Source organism: Pelophylax lessonae (assembly GCF_965119305.1).
Source record: "Pelophylax lessonae genome assembly, chromosome: 13".
Taxonomy (NCBI): domain Eukaryota; kingdom Metazoa; phylum Chordata; class Amphibia; order Anura; family Ranidae; genus Pelophylax; species Pelophylax lessonae.
Genome location: NC_138780.1, coordinates 67261831 through 67285859, shown reverse-complemented (window position 1 = coordinate 67285859; position 24029 = coordinate 67261831). Strand labels below are relative to the sequence as shown.

The 24029-nt window shown below is 45.5% G+C and overlaps 1 protein-coding gene across 1 annotated transcript in view; it reads right to left on the bottom strand.

Annotated features, from left to right (window-relative positions):
• DNAJC17 (DnaJ heat shock protein family (Hsp40) member C17) overlaps window positions 1-24029 on the bottom strand; it is a 61010-nt gene that overhangs the window by 11566 nt on the left and 25415 nt on the right. The window contains exons 8-10 of the mRNA XM_082275770.1: window positions 21933-22010; window positions 12312-12392; window positions 1189-1323 (exon numbers count right to left, since the gene is read on the bottom strand). Of these exons, the coding sequence (XP_082131896.1) occupies window positions 1189-1323; window positions 12312-12392; window positions 21933-22010 (294 nt within the window). The remainder of the gene's footprint in view (window positions 1-1188; window positions 1324-12311; window positions 12393-21932; window positions 22011-24029) is intronic.

Sequence of the window (24029 nt, the reverse complement as noted above, 5' to 3'; positions counted from 1 at the left end):
CCAATGTGTCCCATTCACACTGCATCGCAATTGGCACTAAAATGCAGACATGCCAAATCACATGGCACTGTACAGCACTGCAGTACATTGCCATAAATGATGTGTACATTTTGTACATTTCACATAACGTTTGTGCAACCGCAGCCGAGAACAGACAGCTGCCAGAGTGGTAATGCGTCCTATGTAAATTCACCCTGAAAGCCTTCCTACTTTGCACAGTATTGTAGGATAGGATAATAGTGGTTAAGACTACTAGAAACTTTAGTGGGAGGTTTACTAAAACTGGAGCATGCAAAATCTGGTGCAGCTCTACCAATCAGCTTCCAGGTTAATTGAACAAGACGTTGGAAGCCGATTGTCTACCATGCACAGCTGCACTAGATTTTGAGTGCACTATTTTTAGGAAATCTCCCACTTACAAATTTAGGGTACTCCAATGGCCTCAAAAACATGCTGTTTTAGCTGAAAAGTCCCTGCTCTGCACAAGTTAGTGGGTGCTGTTTATATTCACCTTGTTAAAACTTGTGATTAAACAACTCCGTTAAACTTGTAATACAATATGCACATTTCGGCCAGATCCTGATGAACAGGTCTAAATTCACTTGGGAAAAAAAAAAAAAAAAAAAGAAAAAAAACCCACCAAGGAGCTGGGCAGAAAAAAAAAATTGTTGGCCCAACCGTGGTTATCCAATCACATACAGCCACTGTTTGGATATTTTGAAAGAAAAATAGGCACAGCAGGAGATTAATTTAGCTGCACTGTATAGCATGGCAACTTAGATTTTTTTTTTCATTAAGCCGGTGACAACTCACAGCAATATGCTTACACTTATGGAGGCTGAAAAACATCTAGGGGTACACAAAAATCCTCCCATATGGCCAATAACTCAGCTAAACACTGCAATTGCGTCATTTCTAGCAGGAGGTAGATGCTGTTAACCTTCCAGCTGAAAGCCTCTGATAATTTTTCATCAGAACACAGCAGCTCCATTTTAGCTTGACATGGGTTCTACTCCTCATCCTTCTGTGATCAAAAACTAAAAAAGGAGTTACTTCTCTCAAACCAAGAAGGCCAATTGTAACTGAAAGTAGCCAAACTATTGTTTTCACAATAAAGATTAAAACATGACATGTTTCAGTCTAGGCTTCAGTATTAAATCTCCAGATTAAGTAGCATGCCCAGGTTACCTGTAAGGAGTGAGTGGTAGGATCTGAGGAGGTCTTGCTTTGATTATCAGACACTGCAGAGGGAGGTGGTGTGCTGAGCCAAGAAATTTTGAGGGGATTATTCAATAAGCCAATCTCATTCCTAACTGCTAGTTCCTATGAGACAAAACAAAAGATTTGTTGACTGTTTAAACGTAAAACATTACATTAAAAAAAGGAAAGAACGGTTCAAAAAACAAGTAGAGATCAAAAAAAAAAAAAAAAAAAGGCTTTATTCAAATACACAAATTTATATGCAACTTTAAATGTCTGTCTAAATGAATCCTTGGCATATCATAATATAATGTAATCAACAGTGTAAATAAAACACTAAAAACGGAATTTTTGTAAAATCTTACCTGTAAAATTCCTTTCTCTGAGTCCTCCGACAGTCGCCGCCTCTTCATATTCGTCACATATGGGGGTATTAGACTTTGCTCCGAAGGAGTAGCTAGGCAACAGAATATGTTAACAATAAAGCTTTAACATATCCCACCCTCAAGGGGTGGTCCCCTCAGTCAATACCCTCCTACTTCCTGCAACCATATCTCAGTTTTAGTGGAATAGCAGTAGAGTATACATTCAAACCCCAAAAGAGGGGCGGGGGCGGCGACTGTCGGAGGACTCAGAGAAAGGAATTTTACAGGTAAGATTTTACAAAAATTCCGTTTTCTCTTACGTCCTCCGACAGTCGCCGCCTCTTCATATTCGTCACATATGGGGACGTCCCAAAGCAGTGCAAACATGAGGGGTGGGAAACGCATCCGCGCCGAAAGGCAACGCAGTCTCCACATCAAAGAAAGGAACCTTACCAAAGGAAGGAAACCAGCTGGGCAACAGCAAAAATAAGTGCTCAACAGGAGCAACAACCCAGGAAAAGACAAAAAACCAGGGGATACAAAACTTATCCCAACAGCCAGGAGTCCCCAACAAGGGACCCTAGGGAACAGCCGCACTAAGAACCTTGCGGCCAAAGGAAGCATCCGCCGATGCCTGAACATCTACTTTGTAGAATTTCGTGAAAGTGTGTACGGTCGACCAAGTCGCCGCCTTACACACCTGGGCTACAGAAGCCCCATGACGACAGGCCCAAGACGTACTCAGAGATCTAGTAGAGTGCGCCTTCACAGGCACAGGGGGAACCTTCCCCTGCAAGGCATAGGCCTGTTCAATGGTCTGCCTGATCCATTTGGCAATGGTAGAGGCGGAAGCCGCCATGCCCTTCCGAGGACCCTCTGGAAGAACAAACAAGGAGTCCGTCTTTCGAAAAGACTCAGTCGATTTAAGGTAAACCCTAATCGCCCGAACAACATCCAGAGAATGTAGTCTCACCTCCTTTGGATGTTTAGGCTTCGTGCACAACGAAGGCAAAACAATATCCTCGTTAAGATGGAATTCCGAAACTCGTTTCGGCAGAAAAGAAGGATTAGGTCGCAAGACCACCTTATCCAAATGAACAACCAGGTACGGAGACTTGCAGGACAAAGCCGCCAGTTCCGACACTCTGCGAGCCGAAGTGATCGCCACCAAAAAGGCGACCTTTTTGGACAACATAGACAACGATATCTCCCTGATCTGTTCAAAAGGAGCACGTTGTAACACAGACAGGACTAGATTCAAGTCCCAAGGGGGCAAAGGATCCCTCCTAGGAGGAACCAGATGCCGCACACCCTGAATAAAAGTGCCAACCAAGGAGTTGGAAGCCACGGGACGTTGAAACAGAACGGCCAGCGCAGACACCTGACCCTTTATCGTAGCCAGCGCCAAACGCTGATCGACACCCGTCTGAAGGAAAGACAGCACACGGGAAACCGAGTACGTGCGGGGTGAAAACCCCCTGGACTCACACCAGGCAAAATAGGCCTTCCAAGTACGGTAATAAACCTTTCCCGAGGAAGACTTCCTCGCGTTGATCAAGGTATGAACAACCTCTGGAGAGAGACCCTTCTCCTTCAGGACCTCGGTCTCAACAGCCAGGCCGTCAAAGCCAGCGACTGTAAAGCAGGATGGTAAATCGGTCCTTGAGACAGTAGATCGTCCCGAAGAGGCAGACGCCAGGGGGCGTCGACCGCCAGATTCACGAGGTCTGCGTACCAGGACCGGCGAGGCCAGTCCGGTGCCACAAGAATCACCGTGCTGCGTTCCGAGTGTAACCTGCGAAGGAACCGGGACAGCAACTGAATCGGTGGAAACGCGTACATCAGCCTGTACTGATGCCACGGGGCCACTAACGCGTCCGACGCGTCTGCCCGAGGGTCGCGCGTCCTTGCCACGAACCTCTTCACCTTGTAGTTGAGGCGAGACGCGAACAGGTCCACATCTGGAAGACCCCACTTCGCGCACAACATCTGGAAGACAGCCGGGTGGAGAGACCATTCCCCCTGATCCAGGGTCTGGCGACTCAGATAGTCCGCCTGCCAGTTCTCCACCCCCGGAATGTGAACCGCCGTTATCGCCGGGACATGAGTCTCGGCCCAAGACAGAATGTCGGCCACTTCTCGAGCCGCTCGGGCACTCCTGGTGCCCCCTTGGTGGTTGATGTAGGCCACCGCCGTGGCATTGTCCGTCTGCACCCGAACCGGGCAGCCCTGCAGCCGGTCCGTCCAGCGATGAAGACAGAGCCTTATCGCACGCAATTCCAGAATGTTGATCGGGAGGGAAGACTCCCCCTCCGACCAGGTCCCCTGGGCGGACAGAACGCCCAGAACACCACCCCAGCCCGACAGGCTGGCATCCGTGGTGATTATCGTCCACGAGATCGGACGAAACGACTTGCCCCCGGACACCAACGGGGACTGGAGCCACCACAGAAGGTTTTCCCTGGTGCGATGACTCAACGAGATCAGAAGATCCAGAGATTGAGGTCGCCCGTCCCACTTGGACAAGATCTCCGCCTGGAGACCCCGCGTGTGAAACTGCGCGAAAGGAATCGCCTCGAAAGCCGAGACCATCAATCCCAGACATCTCATACACGTCCGCAGAGACGAGTTCGGAACGTCCCTGAGGGACCTGACTTCCTCCTGAAGAGTCCTGAGTTTGTCTTCCGGCAGGAAGACCTTCGCCTGCACCGAGTCCAGTATCATTCCCAGATAGGGAAGACGAACCGACGGACTCAGTGTCGACTTTGGAACATTTATCGTCCAACCGAACTCCTGCAGAGTTTGCATCGTGACAGACAGGTCCTTCTCCAGACCCAGACTGGTCGCAGACCGAATCAGAATGTCGTCCAGATACCCCAGGACAGAAATGCCCTGGGCTCTCAATAATGCCAGAACCGGTGCAAGCACTTTGGTGAAGACCCGCGGAGCCGAGGCGAGCCCAAAGGGCAACGCCACGAACTGGTAGTGATCCTCCGCAATGGCAAATCGAAGGTATCTCTGATGACCCTCGAATATGGGGATGTGAAGATACGCATCCTTCAAATCGATGGAGGCCATGAATTCCCCCGGAACCAGGGCAGCCACCACCGAGCGCAGGGATTCCATGCGGAACTTGCGAACCCGCACAGAGCGGTTCAGAGCTTTCAAGTCCAGAATTGGACGAACCTTGCCCTCCTTTCTGGGCACGGTGAACAGATTGGAATAAAACCCCCGAAATCTGTCCCGATGAGGCACCGGAACCACCACTCCCTGAGCCCTCAGGTCCCGCACCGCCAGGTGCAGATCCCGCAGGCGCTCTGGAGACAGTTGTAGATTTGAGGGAAAAAATCTGCTCTCTGGCCGAGAGAGAAACTCGATCTTGTAACCAGATCGAACGATTTCCAGAACCCATCTGTCCCGCACACGGGCCAACCAGGGCTGAAGAAAACCGAGCAAGCGTCCCCCCACCCCAAAACCGGGTGAGGGCGCCCCTTCAGGCCGAACTGTTATGGGCCGCAGGTCCGGATTGCCCGGACTTCTGTTTCCCAGACCAGGGTTTCTTCTGAGAGCCCTGGCCCTTGAACGGTTTGCCCTTGTAGTGCGGCCGAAAGGCACGAAAGGACCCCTGAGGGGGCCGAAAATGAGCATGCTTCTTCCCAGAAGCCCCCTTAGCCTTGGGGAAACGGGGCAAGAGAGTGCTCTTACCCCCGGTAATCCCCTTAATCAACACATCCAGGGACTCCCCAAAAAGGCGAGACCCATCATAAGGCAGATTGGCTAAGGTTTTACGTGAAGATTGGTCCACCGACCAACATTTCAACCAAACCAGGCGGCGAGACAACACCGCCACGCTGTGCACACGCGCGGCCAACGGAATCAGGTCCAGGTCCGCATCACACAGATACATGACACCCTGGTGGATCTGATCCACCATATCCAGGGTCGCCGCCGAGGCCGAATCGGCCACTAGGACGCGCCTAAGCATCTGCGTCCAACTTGCGATCGCCTGGGCCGCCATGAGAGAAGCAAACAGAGCCTTAAGCATAGAACCCGTAACAGAATAAGTATGACGGGCAAGAGACTCCAGTCTCCTATCCGTGGCATCACGGAAAACAGGGGATCCCTCTGCAGGGATCGCAGTGGCTTTGTTCAAAACCGCAATAGCATGATCCACTGGCGGAGGCACACACCACCGTTCATCAGTGGCAGGCGAGAAAGGATAACGCAGCTTAAATTTACTTGGTACCGCAAAAGGCTTGCGCAAATCGCGCCATTGGTCCTTAACAGCGCGCTGAAAATCAGCATTGCAGGGAAAAACCTGCGGCGTCCTGCGTTTTCTCTGCGTCCCATAAGCCGCCAAGGCAGCTGGGGGACACACCTCGTCCTGCAAACGTAGCGTCTGCTTAATGGAAGCAATCAACTCATCCATGATTGCAAGCTCTTCAGGCGAGCCAGGGGGAGAATTATCAACCCCCTCAATTTCAGCCTCTACCTCAGACCCCACTAGATCAAGAGAGGAGCGGGACCCCGATAGGGGGGTCCCCGCCAGAACAGCCCCATCACCTTCACCCTCAGAATCAGAGGACAGAGCAACTCTGGGCCGTTTAGTAGATTGAGCAGCCACCAGCATTTGCACCTGTGCAGCAAGGCCAGCCACAATAGTGGCCAAATCCCCCCCTGGGGGGGAAACAGCGGTCCCCTGGCTTTCCACCAATACTGTGGGAAACTTGCCCTCCTGAGAATCCATTGCCCCTGTATGCCAGACAACCAAGGGTTAACTGCCCCCTTACAGCAAGCGCGGCAAGCGCAGCCCACCGCACCACACTCAGGCACAATGAGACCCCCACAGGGAATATACAGACTGAATACAGGCAATGGAACACAGGAATAGAAGGATAAAACCTGAGGAGACTCCGCTGCTGCTGCTGCCTCGATCGGTGCTTCCAGGAGAGAGGAAGTGATGCTGCCAGGGCGCTCTATGTAAGCCTATGGAGGCTACAAGAAAATGGCCGCCGTGCATGTAAACCATGCGGCCGGAGCGGGCGCCGGTAAAATGGCGCCGTTTGGCGCCGAAATCGCCGCTCCACAGTGCATAAAATCACACACAATATTATCCCATAATATGGATACATGTTAGATCGCCGCAGCGATCGCTGTATATGCCCCAACATGCCATTAAAAACATGCCCCACAGCACACAGCTCCTCACACTGCCCAGCCTGACATACTCAGTGTCATACAGCTCCCCCCCCCCTTGCAGCCCACAGCATGCAGCCGAGATATAGGGAGACAAGCAGTGTGATTAAAGGCAGGTTACACAGTCCCAGACTGAGACCCCCCCCAGACAGACAGGTCCCCACATAGATACACTTACCTCACATGGCGTGGGGAACCCGCACAGGCGAACAAGCCGCTGCACATGAGGCAGGGAGAGTCGCAATTCAAGACGCACACAATGGCGGTTCAGAAACCGCACAGCGTCCGGTGAGGTAGCCACTTCACCAATCATCCCTGCACCGAACAGGGATGGGTCGTTCACCGTGCCAGGAGCGTTACCTGGCTGAACGCTCGATGGCAGACTGGGAAGCCACTGACCCACGACCTGCGACCAGGGGGATCAGCCCGAGACCCAGTCCGCATGATCCTCTTCGTCCGAAGAACTAACTAATGCTGACAAAAATAACAGCTAAGTAAAGGTAGAGAGAAAACTCAAACAAAATATCAAAAAGAAGAAAGAGTCTGGGACAAAAAGTCCCAGCACAGAGAGAGCCAGCCACTCCTGACAAGCTAGACATTAAAACTGAGATATGGTTGCAGGAAGTAGGAGGGTATTGACTGAGGGGACCACCCCTTGAGGGTGGGATATGTTAAAGCTTTATTGTTAACATATTCTGTTGCCTAGCTACTCCTTCGGAGCAAAGTCTAATACCCCCATATGTGACGAATATGAAGAGGCGGCGACTGTCGGAGGACGTAAGAGAAATTATCATTTAAAAAGCAGTCCTTCAGCTCCAGTACAGTGACTGTGCCTAGGGTACAGTCAGCCCAACATGTTTCACGCCCAACCTGCGCTTCTTCAGGAGCTCAGTACCATGCACACAATTTCTAAAAACAATGAGGACCAGCGTTCGCTTTTTTGGCTCTTGGTAGTCTTTTCCTAGGCGTGTTACATCAATCATTGAGTCATAGTAATCTCTTAGAGGTTCCAATCGTATATGTATTTTAAAGGCCTGGACCAGCCATTATTTGAATGGTGTTACCACAGATAAGCAGTTTCCATCCGGTTACAATGCCCCAATCCATCCCACCCAGTGGGTGGCTCCTCTGTCAGTATCAATATGGCTGGTCGGGCCGAGTTCCTGCCAGTGTCAATTGAATCAGCTGAGAGCACCATGTTGGACTGACTGTATCCCATTATCAGACTCGTTGCTATGATTTTGATTGCCCACTAATATTGATATACAGGAACTCCCTGGCTAAGGGACTAAGGTTTACAATAAACTATTTGGGGCAATTGTATCCAATATCTAGGACATTGGTACACTTGTGAACCAATAATTTTGAGTGTATTTGTCTTTTCATAATTAATTGTTTTTAAAAGTACCGAAATAAAAATGTATACAGTTTTAAATGAAATGAAGTCCTCTGTGAGGTTGTGTTGTGCCATCAAAGTCCATATTCCTACGCACTTTTTGTATTACTTGATATAGGATGAGGCACAGATCTATTATTTAGTGTCCACAGTGCCACTCTGTGGAGACTCTTAACTTAATACCATTCAGGCTGTACATCCCAAGCTAAAAGACAGCAAGGGGCCGTTCTGCGAATTCCCACAGATAAAAAGACAAAAAAGGCTACTACACAGTATTGTCTGTGATCCAGGATTATAGTCCAGGCATTAGATGGAGACCCTGGAAAATGTCTGAACATTTATATGTGATTTGAGGGTGCCAGATGTACAAAATAATGGTTGAATTTTGCTGAACAGGAACACCCACCCACTGATTGCAATTTGGCTGGTCCCTGCTGAACCAGCTACATTTTGATCCGTCTATGGCCAGCTTAAGTCTAAGGAGATTTATATCTGACATTTGCAGGTGACAAAGGAACACAAGTTTTGATGTCCTATGGGAAAGCTGTGGAAGAGCCAACTGCAGACTGTCAGCTTCATCAGCATATCTACAGCTGTGGCCAAAGGTTTTGAGAATGACAAATCATTTTCACAAGGTCTTCTGCTTCAGTGTTTTTAGATCTTTTTGCCAGATGTTACTATGGTATACTGAAGTATAATGACAAGCCTTTCATAAGTGGCAATGGCTTTTTTTGACAATTACATGAAGTTTATGCAAAGAGTCAATATTTGCAGTGTTGACCCTTCTTTTTCAAGACCTCTGCAATTTGCCCTTGCAAGCTGTCAATTTCTAGACCATATTCTGACTGATGGCAGCCCATTCTTGCATAATCAATGCTTGGAGTTTGCCAGAATTTGTGAGATTTTGTTTTGTTCACCACCTCTTGAGGATTGACCTCAATCAGGTTACGGTCTGGAAAGTTTCCTGGCCATGGGCCCAAAATTTAAATGTTTTGTTTGCCAAAGTCACTTGTTATTACTTTTGCCTTATGGCAAGGATCTCCATCATGCTGGAAAAGGCATTGTCCGTCACCAAACTGGTTTGATGGTTGGAAGAAGTTGCTCTCAGAGGAGGTTTTTGTACCATTCTTTATTAATAGCTGTGTTCTTAGGCAAAATTGTGAGCCCACTCCCTTGGCTGAGATGCAGCCCCACACATGAATGGTCTCAAGATGCTTTACTGTTGGCATGATACAGGACTGATGGCAGCGCTCACCTTTTCTCCTCCAGATTAGCTTATTTCCAGATGCCCCAAACAATCGGAAAGGGGATTCAGAGAAAATAACTTTACCCCAATCCTCAGCGGTGTAAATCCCTGTACCTTTTGCAAAATATCAGTCTGTCCCTGTTTTTCCTGGAGAGAAGTGGCTTCTTTGCTGCACTTCTTGACACCAGGCCATCCTCCAAAAGTCTTCACCTCACTGTGCATGCAGATGCACTCACACCCGCCTGCTGCCATTCCTGAGCAAACGCTACACTGGTGGTGCCCCGATCCCACAGCTGATTCAACTGTAGGAGATGGTCCTGATGCTTGCTAGACTTTCTTGGGCATCCTGAAGCCTTCTTCACAAATGCAGTGGAAATATTTTTTTATGGGACTAAATTCTTTTTCATGGCAAAGAGGAACTTTGCACTTAATTGCAATTCATCTGATAACGCGTCATAACATTCTGGAGTATATGCAAATTGCCATCATAAAAACTGAGGCAGCAGACTTTGTGAAAATTAATATTTGTGTTTTTCTTAAAACTTTTGGCCATGGCTGTATGCTGAAACAAGCAAATAATCAGCATAATGGGCAATCAAGATCTGGAAGATGTATTCCTTTACAAGATAGGATGAATAATGTGTTCTTTAACAGAGTCCTCCATGTCCTAGGCAAATAAAAAGTGCTCTGCCCATATGGGCAGAAATATTTAAAACACTAACTTAGATGCCTCCAAGAGGACAGCACAGCTGAATTAAATGGCTTCCTGCAGCTTAGAAATCTTAACGTGAGGGTCTTTTACAGTGGTTGAGGAATCCCTTTTAAAGGCAGAGATGTATTGGATGAAAGTTTCATAGAGTAATGTCACTGCCAGAAAGGGCCGAAGAGTCACTGGAGAAGATTAAAACTGGGAAATGGATGGGGAGTCTAACGGAGCATTAGTAAAGTCCCTAAAGTAAAGTGAAATCACCATCAAGGGGATAAAACTCCTTCACATGATCAGAAGGATGCCATGAAAATATAGGGCACTCTCAACCCTCTCACCAAAAACTACTCAAAATTAGGGCACTGAAAAAAATATTAAAAAAAAAGTAGAAGATTCAAAAACAGAGTCACTAGGTAGAGGCAACTAGAGTGGACATAAGATCACTTAAACAGAGATCCTTCAGAAGTTGGAATTGGAGAGTGCTGTATGCAAAAAACATGACAGAGAAAAATAGATTAGAGATAGTCAAAAGTATTGGGGTGCCTGCCTTTATACGCACACAAACTTTAATGGCATCCCAGTCTTAGTCTGTAGGGTTCAATATGGAATTGGCCCACCCCTTGCAGCTATAACAGCTTCAACTATTGGGGGAAGGCTGTCCACAAGGTTTAGGAGTGTCTATGGAATTGTTTGACCATTCTTTCAGAAGCACATTTGTTTGGTTAGGCACTGATGTTGGATGAGACGGCCTGGTTTGCAGTCTCCGCTCTAATTCATTCCAAAGATGTTCTATCGGGTTGAGGTCAGGGCTTTGTGCAGGCCAGTTGAGTTTCTCCACCCCAAACTCACTCATCCATGTCTTTATGGACCTTGCTTTGTGCACTGGTGAGCAGTCATGCTGGAAAAGGAAGGGCCATCCCCAAACTGTTCCCACAAAGTTGGGAGCATGAAATTGTCCAAAATGTCTTGGTATGCTGGCACACTCCTAAACCGTGTGGACAGCCTTCCCAGAAGAGTTGAAGCTGTCCACAAAGGTTTAGGAGTGTCTATGGGAATGTTTGACCATTCTTCCAGAAGCGCATTTGTGAGGTCAGGCATTAATGTTGGACAAGAAGGCCTGTCACGCATTCTCCGCTCAAATTCATTTAAAAAGGTGTTCCATTGTTTTAGGTCAGGACTGTGCAGGCCAGGCCAGGCCAGTCAAGCCCCCCCCCCCTCACTCATCCATATCTTTATGGACCTTGCTTTGTGCACTGGTCCAAATCATTTGGTGGAGGGATTATGGTGTGAGGTTGTTTTTCAGGGGTTGGGCTTGGCCCCTTAGTTCCAGTGAAGGGAACTCTTAAGGTGTCGGCATACCAAGACATTTTGGACAATTTCATGTTCCCAACTTTGTGGGAACAGTTTGGGGATTCCCCCTCCTGTTCCAACATGACTGCGCACCAGTGCACAAAGCAAGGTCCATACAGACATGGATGAGCAAGTTTGGGGTGAAGGAACTTGACTGGCCTCAACCCAATAGAACACATTTAGAATATTTGTGGAGTGGAGACTGCAAGCCAGGCCTCATCCAACATCAGTACCTAACCTCACAAATGCGCTTCTTGAAGAATGGTCTAAAATTCCCATAGACATACTCCTAAACATTGTGGACAGCCTTCCCACAATAGTTAAAGCTGCAAAGGGTGGGCCAATTCAATATTGAACCCTATGGACTAAGACTGGGATGCTATTAAATTTCATGTGCGTGTAAAGGCAGGCGTCTCAATACGTTTGACAATATAGTGTAGATACACTCACATACATACATACATACATACATACATACACTCACATACATACAGGTAAAGTATCAGAGATTGCCATACACTCAAGGACCATGAAAACAACACGTGTGGACATTTGGCTGGCATTTGTACAGAACAAATGTATATAGTAGCTGCAATATACACTGCTCAAAAAAATTAAAGGAACACTTTGAAAACACATCAGATCTCAATGGGGAAAAATCTGCTGGATATCTTTACTGACATGGACTGGGTAATGTGTTAGGAATGAAAGGATGCCGCATCGTTAAATGGAAATTAAAATTATGGAGTAACAATTTAATGTTCAATATAGGATAACCAATCACCTGCAACAAAAATTCATTAATGTAATAGAAAAATTCTAAAAACGTATTAAAGCTTTCACAAAACTTACAGCTGCTTTAAATGTAGCAAATTCAGCTACTGCAGATCCCTTGCTCTTGCTGGATAACACAATGTGTAATACTTGTCCATACTGCAAAATAAAATAAAGAGAAAAATTTAAACAAGGATATAATAGAAATGTATTTTCATCTATTAATCAACTCAGATGCTACACAAGGGCTTACATTTTCCAGATTCATCCCATATGGATAATGCCGCATACACCTAGTCTTTTATTCACTTTGCATTCCAACATCACAGATCTACACCAGAAATTGTTTTACATCATATTATATATATATATATATATATATATATATATATATATATATATATATATATATATATATATATATATATATATATATATACATACATACATACACACACACACACACACAGGATGGGACACAAATGTTCACTGTAGATTTGATAAAACCAGCCTGTTACTGACAGTGAAAAGGTGCGTAATGCTATTTCCATGCCTCAAAAATAAAAGGTAAATAAATTAGCTTTTTATTTTATAAAGTGGAACTAATGTCCGCCAATAATTCCCCTCCTGCAATACCATTACTGCAAGGTCCCTCGCTGTCTTATTCCAGATTCCTGGTCTTCAGCCATCTTGATATGCTGGCATTAGATGGTGCACCTCCTGTGCATGTGTGGAATTCATTCATCTTTTCACCATGCTGAGTATGTACCCTGAGCTGCACAGTTCAGCGTACATTTTAAAGGAGACTACAAATAGGTACATAGGTTTGTTTTACTGCAAAAGAGATGCAGCATAGCTTTTTTGCAAGAGCCGGTCCACAATTTTTCCCCTTACCTTTAGTTCTACTTGAAATCACACAATCTGTTCAATGCTGTTTCACGGTCATGCAGGACCTCCCACATGGCTTGATTAAGAGGTCCTGGGCATCCCCAAAAAGTTGCACATTTTATTGTGTGATTTAATGTACTAAAAGGCACATTTGTTTAACTTGATTTTGGGGTATGGGTGACTTCTCTTAAGCTTTACTAACAGCAACCAAATGAAGGTCATAACAGCACCCAGGGAGTTTCCAGTTTAGTGTGCAATGGGAACATGGTACAGGTGCAGGGAGTCAAACACATGGGCTCAGTCACTTTGCCTAGGCTAAATTCAGCACTTTCTAAATCACTAAATCAGAATGAGTATGCAGCAGATGAGGGGTATAAAGTCAAAATCATGATCTGTATACTTGTTTCAGGCCAGTGAGTCAGTATTGTATTCATTGGACAACATAACAGCCAGCCAACTACCATTTGCAGAAGGAAAGGTCAACAATGGCATCATGCATAACATTTCTCTCAGTACAGCCTTCCTTTGGGTCACTGACCTGCCCTAAGCGCACTGCCCAACAAGGTGGCATCATCACACTGATGAGATCACCAGTCTGCTTGCTCTGCTCTTCATGTCCACAGGGTCCTGGTATTAGAATGACAGCATTGTGCAATCAGTGGTGACCTTTTGTATCTGCTTGAATATCATAGAGACATGGATATGCTGGTTGATCAATTAGTACAGCAGCCGCCACTGTCGAGGCCATGGTTTATTAACCAGGGTTCCTTGAGCAATTTCTGCCTGTAAGGCTGGGTTCACACTTACATTGCATGTGGCTCACAGCAAGGGTCCGGTGAGTCCCTGTTCTTTGTTTCAGGGATGAATCCGGCCCGAATTTTTGCCTAAATTCGGATCTGAAACAGAGCCAAAGATGCACAGGACCCCCTGTACAATCGGCTCCGCAGCCGCAATAGAGATGTGTGAACCGGATCATTTTTTTACAAAACCGCAAGAACAAAAAAACAAAATACAGAATCAAGAGTTTAAATATGAAACCCATACAAAACCCTGTTTTGTTTTATGTAGAATAGTTTAGCCCAGTGTGTTAATTCCAGCTAATGTAAGAGATTATTCATCCATATTGCTCTTTCTGGTATGGTGGATGCTAGAATTATAATTCCAGCTAATGTAAGAGATTATTAATCCATATTGCTCTTTCTGGTATGGTGGATGCTACAATTATAATTCCAGCTAATGTAAGAGATTATTCATCCATATTGCTCTTTCTGGTATGGTGTATGCTACAATTATGCTGGAAATTCCATGAACAGGGGTTTTCCTTTTTTTTTTCTTTTTTTTAAGCTAAGGGAACATTCTTTACCCATTAGGGTAACCCCTTCCCACCTCCCAGCTCTTTAAGAGATCTAAAAGCCGTGAGGCGGGCATTCAGGTCATGTGGCCCCTGTGACTGGCTTTCAGAGCAGTCACATGAATGGAAAGCCCCCCATTGCAAGTAAAGTATGCATCGGGAGCTTACCCAACCCTGCTAGCTACCATGCTGGGAGAGTGTAGGGAGCCCTGTTTTCAGCATGGCAAGTTGCAAATACAGGGGCCCATATATAGAGCCACTCGGTGCCAAGGCCCACTCATCGAGAGGCTGCATATATGTGTACAGCCGGCACCGAGGGGTTAAGCAACTCCAATGTGTATTGGGCCTCTTTCGGATTAGGTCCATCTGTCAGTTTCTCAGACGGACCTGATTGGAAGGGCCATTCATCCCTACGGACAGGAGGGTATAAAACAGACTCATGTTCAGTTACACCTGTTTACATCCAGGTCCAATTAAAAGTTTTATTTATCTGACCTCAGCAGCTATATTGGGTATGCTTCCTTACAACATACCTACACCATATTTAAAGAATATAGTGCAAGAAAAAAAAAATACAAAAAAAAAAAAAAAAACCCCACATTCCTGGTAACAGTTTATATGAGCATGTTACTCCCTGCTGGCCACTGGAGGGTGCTGATTTTAGCTGTTCTGATCAGTTGCTTGATTTCGATTCCAGAAGCAGGTCTGATCGAATGTAATCAAGCAACTGATGGGCAGACTGCATTGCTGAAACTCTAGGAGGAAAGAAAGTCAGTGCAATACAGTGCCAACAAAACAAATTCACCCCTCTACGGTATGTCAGCCCCGCCAGTTCTCTGATCTCATCTGTATGTTAGGCCCTCATTTTCCTTATCCTGCACATCCAAACTTTAATAAACCCTTCATTACCATCCGCCCATTGTATGTGACCTATACATTAACCCCTTCACCTCCTGATCCCTGCGTGTTTTTATAACAGAAAGCATTAGAAAATGTTTTTGTTCCCCTTTATAAAAAGAGCAAATAAAAAGCCAAACCATTATTTAAAAAAAACAAAAAAAAACAAACTTATGTAACAGGCTCTTACCCCCTCGGTGGATACTTCCTTTGCGTCCTCCTCGCTACCACACGGAGCACTTTGAGCAATTAAAGTGCAACTCGGTAACCTTATTCTTCACGACGCATGGCGTACTCTACATGCCAACACCAATGACTTCACCTTTTTCTCCACATAATAGATACACTAGGATTGATTACTTTTTCATTACACAGAACGACCTTCCATGCTTCCAAAATGCCTCTATAGACCCTATGTTCCTATAACTCTATAACTTTATCCTTCCTTAACACCGCTCGCTTCTCGATATGGCGCCTGGATAACGTACTCTTAACTGACCTGCCCACTGTGAAGGCAATAAGGGAATGCTTACAACAATACTTTTTAGAAAACTAATCCCCCATGACTCAATGGGCTGCACATAAATGCATTATTAGGGGGTAATTTCTAACCTTACCATCCAAACGAAAAAAAAAAAAAACATTTCAATGAGCTCACAGCGCAAATTCTTTCACTATAAAAATTGCACAAAATCCCTTGCCACAAAAAACGCTCAACGAGTTGGTTAAAGTGAAGTTAGAGTTATTAGATGAACTAGGAAAGACTGTTAAACGCAAATACGCACTAATGCTTAAGGCCCGTACACACGATAAGAAAATCTGAAGGGAAATTTCGAACGACGACCGATCTGCCGATTTTCGGATTGTTAGTATGGTGCTTTCGACAGCCGACTCTGACTTTTCGGCCGAAAAAAATCCTGATGTGCAGGCTATAAAATTTTTATTGTCTGTCAACACAACGAACAACAGAGACGAAAGAATACATAGAAAACAATCCAACACATGACATCACTTCTGAAGTAGAATTCTGTCGTACGGGAAAATTCATATGAAAATAACCTCTTCACTTTCCACATCAGAGTAGCATGCCACAAAAAAAAAAAAAAAAAAAAAGATGACAGATCGTTCGATAATCTGATGGTGTGTACGGGGCTTAACTCTAATACGTACTAACTCTAACTAAACTTTTCTATGAATTTGGCAATAAATTCGGGAAGTTATTAGCCAGAACTCTGCAAGCCAAAAAAGCGTTGTCAACAATTACTGACCCCAGGGGACATAAATCTGTCACCACAGAGGACATAGCAAATCAATTTGTTCACTATTACTCTAAACCAGGGGTAATAAATTAAAATTCAAGGAGGTCTGGTCGCTAAAATTTTCTTTGGGCCGAGGTTCAAAGTCTGTGCTATGACTCAGAAAGATGGGCAAAACAAAAACGTGTCCATCAGCGTTGCTCTTAACATAAAATATGCCCATTTAAGTGCCCCTTAACATACAATTTGCCCATTTGAGTGCCCCTTAACATAAAATGTGTCCATCAGCGTGACCCTTAGCATAAAATTCGCCCATCAGCGTGACCCTTAGCATAAAATAAGGGGCACGCTGATGGGCACATTTTATGTTAAGGGTCACGCTGATGGGCACATTTTAGGTTAGGGGGCACGCTGATGGGCAAATTTTATGTTAGGGGGCACGCTGATGGGCAAATTTTATGTTAGGGGCACGCTGATGGGAAAAACAAAAACGTGTCCATCAGCGTTGCTCTTAACATAAAATATGCCCATTAGAGTGCCCCCTAACATAAAATGTGCCCATCAGCGTGACCCTTAGCATAAAATGTGCCGGGATGTCACTGGTTGCTGGGACACCCGCGGTCCCAGCATACCAATGACTACTTACAGTGGCGGCCTGATGGGTCCGGGCGGAAGCATCGTGCAGGCCGCTCCTGGACCCCGGGCCGCCATTTAATGACGGCTGCTCTAAACTATATAATCTATCCTACACAATTACACACACAGACAACGGAGATAGAGCCAAGATGAGCTCCGATTTCTTACGACAATATAGCCCCACCCCCTAAAGCCTTCAGAAGCTTCCAAACTGGAAAGTCCACTTTTCTTTGAGGAAATCACGACAGTCCTGAAACAATTTAAACCTGGGAAAAGCCCAGGTCCGGATGGACTAAAGATTGGCTACTACAAAACTTTTGTGGATACCCTACTAACTCGGTTTTTAAAAGCATTCAACATACTTTCCTCATCGCCGCCTTCAAGCAAGGAATTACTGGAAGCCCACATAACGGTGATATCAAAATCGGGCAAAGACCCAACAATTGTATCTAACTACTGACCCATCTCGCTTCCTAATGTGGATGTGAAAATGTATGTGAAAGCTTTAGCTAACCGGTTACTTCCCTTTCTTTCAAAATACATTTCCGTGGACCAAGTAGGCTTCATACCTGGACGTGAGGCAAGGGATAACACCCTGAAAGCCATCAGTTTACACCACTGGTTATCCTCTTCATGAAAACCTGGATTCTTATCGTTGGACAAATTATCTGTGTAAAAAATGGAATATCTCCTCCTACCCAGGTCCGTTAACGCCAATAAATCGCATCCCTGAGTTTTCTGGCATTCCGGACTTTCCTCTTAGTAACCCTAATTCTGAGATATTAAAGAAGCTTTCAGCAGGTACAAATAAGAACAAACTCCTACACAGCGCTTTATCAACACAATTCCCTGATAGGTATAGAAAGGGATGGTTCTATCTTCAAAAAATACACTTTCTAAACAGCTTTAAACCTTCGACCATCTGGCAGAGATCACAGCCTTTCTGAAGCTTTATGTACTAGGTCAGAACCACAAAGACACTTGATTTCGGACTTCTACTCCCATGTTTTCTGATTGTGTTCCCAAATGCAACAAAGCCTAACGTGGGAAAGAGATCTAGCTCTAGACTTTTCGATAGAGGACTGGGAGCATTTTTACTCCCACATCCATAAAAGCTCAATGAATGTCAGTTATAAAATCTACTTGAGATTGAACGAAAATTCCACAAATACTACCCTTCGGCCTCACTGCTTTTTTGAAGATGCGAATCAGATCCTGGTTCCTTACTCCACATTTGGTAGGAGTGTCTAATAATACAACCCTTCTGGAGAGAAGTACATCGTCTCATAACAAGCATCACCTCCTACAGCGCAATATCTTCTTCATCACACATCACTCCCACAGTCAGCGTATCCGAAATCATTGCCCCGTCACCTCATTAATGCGGCCAAAATGTGTAAAGTTATAGCGTCTACAAACTTTTGTAAACATTTATAGATTTTTTAAAATGTATTCTTTTACTAGTATAGGCGGCGATCAACAACTTCTAGCAGGACCGCGATATTGCAGCGGACAAACTGAACACCCAACTGACACTTTTTTGGGAATCAGTGTCACAAATACAGTGATCATTAGTACAGTCACTGTACTAATGACATTGGTGGGAAGGGGTTAACATCAGTGGCGATCAAAGGGTTAAATGTGTGCCTAGCTGGTGATTGAGTGTGGTGTGGGAGGTGCTTTTACTAGTGAAAGGCATGGATGAGTGCTCCTACTTTACAGATCACAGGATCCATGCCTTCTGTACTGACAGAATGGCAATCTGCCTTGTTTACATAAGCAGACTGCCATTCTACCTGTGTACAGAACGATCTGCAGGTGCCGGCGGACATCAGGTCCACAGGACCCGCTGATCAGCTCCCACTGTATAAATTCACAGCGGAAGTGAGCCGCAGATGGCGTGCACTCACGTCCGATACCCAGAAGTGCTGGGTCACACACGACCCTGCGCAGTGTAGCAGCCCTGTAGCAGTAAATGTGCTTTAGGGCAGTCACGTGAACTTTAATGGCATCCCAGTCTTAGTCTGTAGGGTTCAATATTGATCTGGCCCACCTTTTGCAGCTAGAACAGCTTCAACTCTTCTCTGAAGGCGGTCCACAAGGTTTAGGAGTGTGTCTATGGGAACGTTTGACCATTCTTTCAGAAGAGCATTTGTGAGGTTAATAAAAGGTGAAATCCCAAAAATATTTGGGGTTTGATATAGTGCTTGCTGATAATACCCAGGAATGGACAACTACTTGTCAATATCCTAGGTTGAAAAATGGTAGACAAATAAGTGGACTATAATTTTTGGCACTTAAAGGCACCTATATGGTATTTATTTACCCACATTTATCCCTCTACCATGCACATGCCAATTTATTATTTCATTTATTTTGGGTTAATTAATTCAATCATTCTGAATCACTCAGCATTTCACTTATTTGTCTACCATTTTTTCAACCTAGGATATTGACAAGCAGTTGTCCATTCCTGGGTATTATCAGCAAGCGCTATATCAAACCCCAAATATTTTTGGGATTTCACCTTTTATCTACCTCATATCCTATAGCAGCTGCTATCACCGCTCCCCTTTCCCACACGTGTATTTATTTAACAACCCCCCCCCCCCCATAGGACATCCATAGGCGCGAGGGATATACACCCCCCTTGGAGTATATCTATTCTTATTTGTGAGGTTAGGCACTGATGTTGGACAAGAAGGCCTAACTCACAGTCTCCGCTCTAATTCATTCCAAAGGTGTCCTATTGGGTTGAGGTCAGGACCCTGTGCAGGCCAGTCAAGTTCCTCCACCGCAAACTCGCTCATCTACGTCTTTATGGACCTTGCTTGGAACAGGAAAGGGCCATCCCCAAACTGTTCTGACAAAGTTGGGAGCATGAAATTGTTCAAAATGTCTTGGTATGCTGATGCCTTAAGAGCTACCTTCACTGAAACTAAGGGGCCAAGGCAAACCCCTGAAAAAACAACCCCACACCATAATCCCCCTCCATCCTCCACAAAGCAAGGTCCATAAAGATGTGGATGAGCGAGTTTGGGGAAGAGGAACTTGAATGGCCTGCACAGAGCCCTGGCCTCAACCTGATAGAACAGCTTTAGGATGAATTAGAGCGAAGACTGCGAGCCAGGACTGCTCGTCCAACATCAGTGGCTGACATCACAAATGCGCTTATGGAAACTCAGATGGGAGGACGCCGTGCGGGACGGACGCGTCTGAAGATAGCTCCGACACCAACAGTCTTCATCCTCCACCATCCTCCTCAATCTGCCCTTAATAAGGACAAAAAACACCTCCGGGCGACCCATCTGAGCCCCCGGAACCGATATCACCCAGTATTGTGGAGAAAGGACATCAATCGGAGGATCGGCGAGTTGAGGCCTAGGAAACTGCAGAAGCCGCGGCCTTTCCTAAAAAGGAGCCCGACCACGCACTCGGGGACCCGGTAAGGCCTACTTTTATTTGGGACTCACATTCATCTCCCGGGTGCCCTCCACCTAAAGATGGCGGCATGTTCACACGCAGTCCCTTAGTCCCGACAGAACAGTGTTTTCATACAGTCGTGAGGTTCTGCTGGATGTTGGCGGAACCGCATTTTTAGAGTTAAACTTCGTGCACATAGAACAGCTGCAAGATCTCGGATTGCTCTGGAAGCTTACATCATTACCGATCCCCACTGCTGCATCTCGCCCACAGTGGAGGTGCCACAAGCGGTGTGAGAGGAAGCAGAAGAGGGGTAAGCGCGGAGGTATCCGGGCTAGGCTAATCCTTTCAAGCCATCTATTCCCACCATTGTACTGGCTAACGCACGCTCTTTGGACAATAAACTGGACTTCATCCGACTACTACGTTCAACTCAAAGGACTGTAAGAGACTGTTGTGTTTTTGTGTTCGCGGAAACATGGCTTAGCAACTTTTCTGCCATAGGCACCACTGAAATATGCACCTTCCCTCCCCTAGATTCCATATCCTTAGGTCCTTCTACCCCCTCCTCCTACTAGCAATTTGAGGACTTGCACTAGTCACTTTGGCAGCATTGGTCTGCTTATTACCTCATTCATCATGGAACGTCATTGGTCTGCACTTTATTTGCCATGTGCATTGCACTGTTTTTATTTATTTTTTGGTGTTTTTAGACTGTATCTGTGTTATCTGTATACACCGGGGGTCTAAGAGTAGTGTAATTTCGATTCTCTGTATGTATGTATTGTACATGTGGAAGAATTGACAAAGTAGCTTTGACTTGAATGGTCACACATTCCCATAGACACGCTCCTAAACCTTGTTGACAGCTCGCACTTGTGGGGGGAAGAAGGGAGGTGACATAGCTGAGTGTGCTGAGGGGATTTTTATTTTTAAAAGGTGAACTTGTACTTTAATTCTCATAATCATTTTATTGGTAACCATTTAGAGTAGTCACCCATCAGGTCTTCTGGATCCCTCCATAGCAATGTGCAGCCCACTCCTGGAAATCAGAGCATCCTGTGGAGCTGCACAGAAAAAAAATGACTTTAAAATTACCATCTAGTTTTGGATGGCATTGGGCACCCAGTTAAAAAAAAAAAATTTTTAATCCTGACCATAACAAATAAAGAAACAAAAAAAAAAAAAAAACACCACCAACACACACACAATCCCATTACAGGAAGGCTAAGAAGAACATCAGCAAACCTTCTCTAGAAGCCTCATGAGAATATCTTCTGAATATCCCCCTCTTGTCTCATCTTCTTTTTTACATTTCCACTTTAACTGTTGATGATAAAAAGAAAACATGATTAGGTAACCAATACACATGTAACCGGTTAATAAATTGTAAAGTCACGTAGTGAGTGCAACCCCATTGTGACCAGAAATATGCCTTTAAATTCCTTGGCATGAGGAGAAGCTTCACCATAAAAAAAATCCTCATCCTATTTCCCAAGGTGGTAAATGCACTTTGAATAATTTTTATAGGTGCCGTGCATCTGGCATTACTGTGGATGACAGCGCACCGCCCCTCCCAACTGTCCCAGCCGTTGTCTGACCAAGTTGCTTCTACCTGGTCCCTACAGCGATATTTCCCTCGCTAACAAAATTGGTACACAACCATGATATCACCTACTGGTGGGGTTTCCCCGCCAAACTTCTAGTCACTAGAGATCATCGCACCATTGTGATCCACAGTGAGGAGAAGGGTCTCAAGCTGGTCAAAAAATAGGGATTTAAAGAGAAAACCTCTTTACCACCTGCATCTCCACCTGGCAGAGTCTCATCAGGAAGGTAACAAGCTCCTGGGTGAACAACTGCTCAATAAAATTCATGGGTTATGAAGAACCACAACTGAGAATTGGTTTAAATCAGGGAACTGGCACACTCTTGTGGTGGCTGGAGCAGCAACAAGCAGTCACTGGCAGCGCTGAGTGTTCCCCCTGCCTGTTCTCACTGCTTGGTGAAGAGGTTGAGGGCTTGATCTGGTGCCCTGTCCTTACCGGTGAGTGGAAAGGGAGTGTGGGACAGCTGGTCGGAGCAGCCTCAGTTCCATTTACAACCCCACAAAGATGGAAACAGTTTTTAGATTTTATTTTTTGTTCCATTAAAATTCATTTTTTATTCTATCCCTTTCATGCCAAACAGCCGAAGGCCTCTTTCACACAGGTTTTCTGATCAGGTCCGCCTGTCAGTTTTTCAGGCGGACCTGATCGGACCCTCCAGTCTCCTCTATTGAATGGCGGATATCCGCTGGCAACCGCTGCCATCCGATCCTGTTGGCCAAAAACCAGACGGATGGTGGTCCTACTTTTCATCCATCCAATGGATCGATTCAGATGGCAGCGGATTGAAATGGACAGGCAGTCCATTTCCATCCAACTGCCCCATAGAGGAAAGTGGGACTGTGTCCATGTTTGCTCTGTATAGCGGAGCGGACAAGACCTGTCATCATCCTGCTCAGCGAGGATTTGCAGAGAAATCCCCACTGAGCAAGCGGATTACACTTAGCGGAGGTGCATGTGTGAAAGGGGCCTAAGGTGGCATGAGTTAATGAATCACTGGATCTCCAAAAACACATGGGTCGAATGCTGGGCAACATCAGCCGGTTCATTAAAAACTGGCTGCCAGTCCGACAGAAGTCAGCCATTCGGCATGCGTGAAAAAAAAAAAAACTGGCTCCTAACTTTTTAGGCTTGCTCCTAGATTTCAAGCAAAATGGTCAAGCCCTGGTCTGAGTGATCCCAGTACACGCAGAAGGGGGATTAATAGAAAGAGTTGTGAAAGCACAATGCTCGCACGACTCTTCTAAACTTAGAAAATGGATCAGATGCTGCAAATTAACAAAAAGTTCCACAAGCCCTTTTTCCAATCGTTCAAAGAATTTGCAGCTCTGCTTAGACACCCCAGAGTTGCACAGTCAGGAAGATGACACCATTGTTCATTATTGGAGCACTAGAATACTTACAGTATTTTACCTGCCTGCCTCTGAGCTATAAAACCACACACTCCTAAAATTGATCCTTCCCGTAATCTGCATTCTTCCCTTCCCTCCTACACTTCCCAGTGCCCGAAAACAAGATAGCCTGGCTAAAATGTACAATCCTATAGACCCACCCAAGTATGTTCCCAGTGCTTAGCTTCCCACTACTGATTTCTGTGGTTTGAGCGATTTCAGGTTGGGAATATATAAATCGGTAAGCTGTACTAATGGTGTATTCAAATATTTTGAATCCTTTAAAAATACATAAATAGGTTAGTGGATCCCAGTTCTTTGTAGGTTTGAGGCTGGAGTCCGCTTTA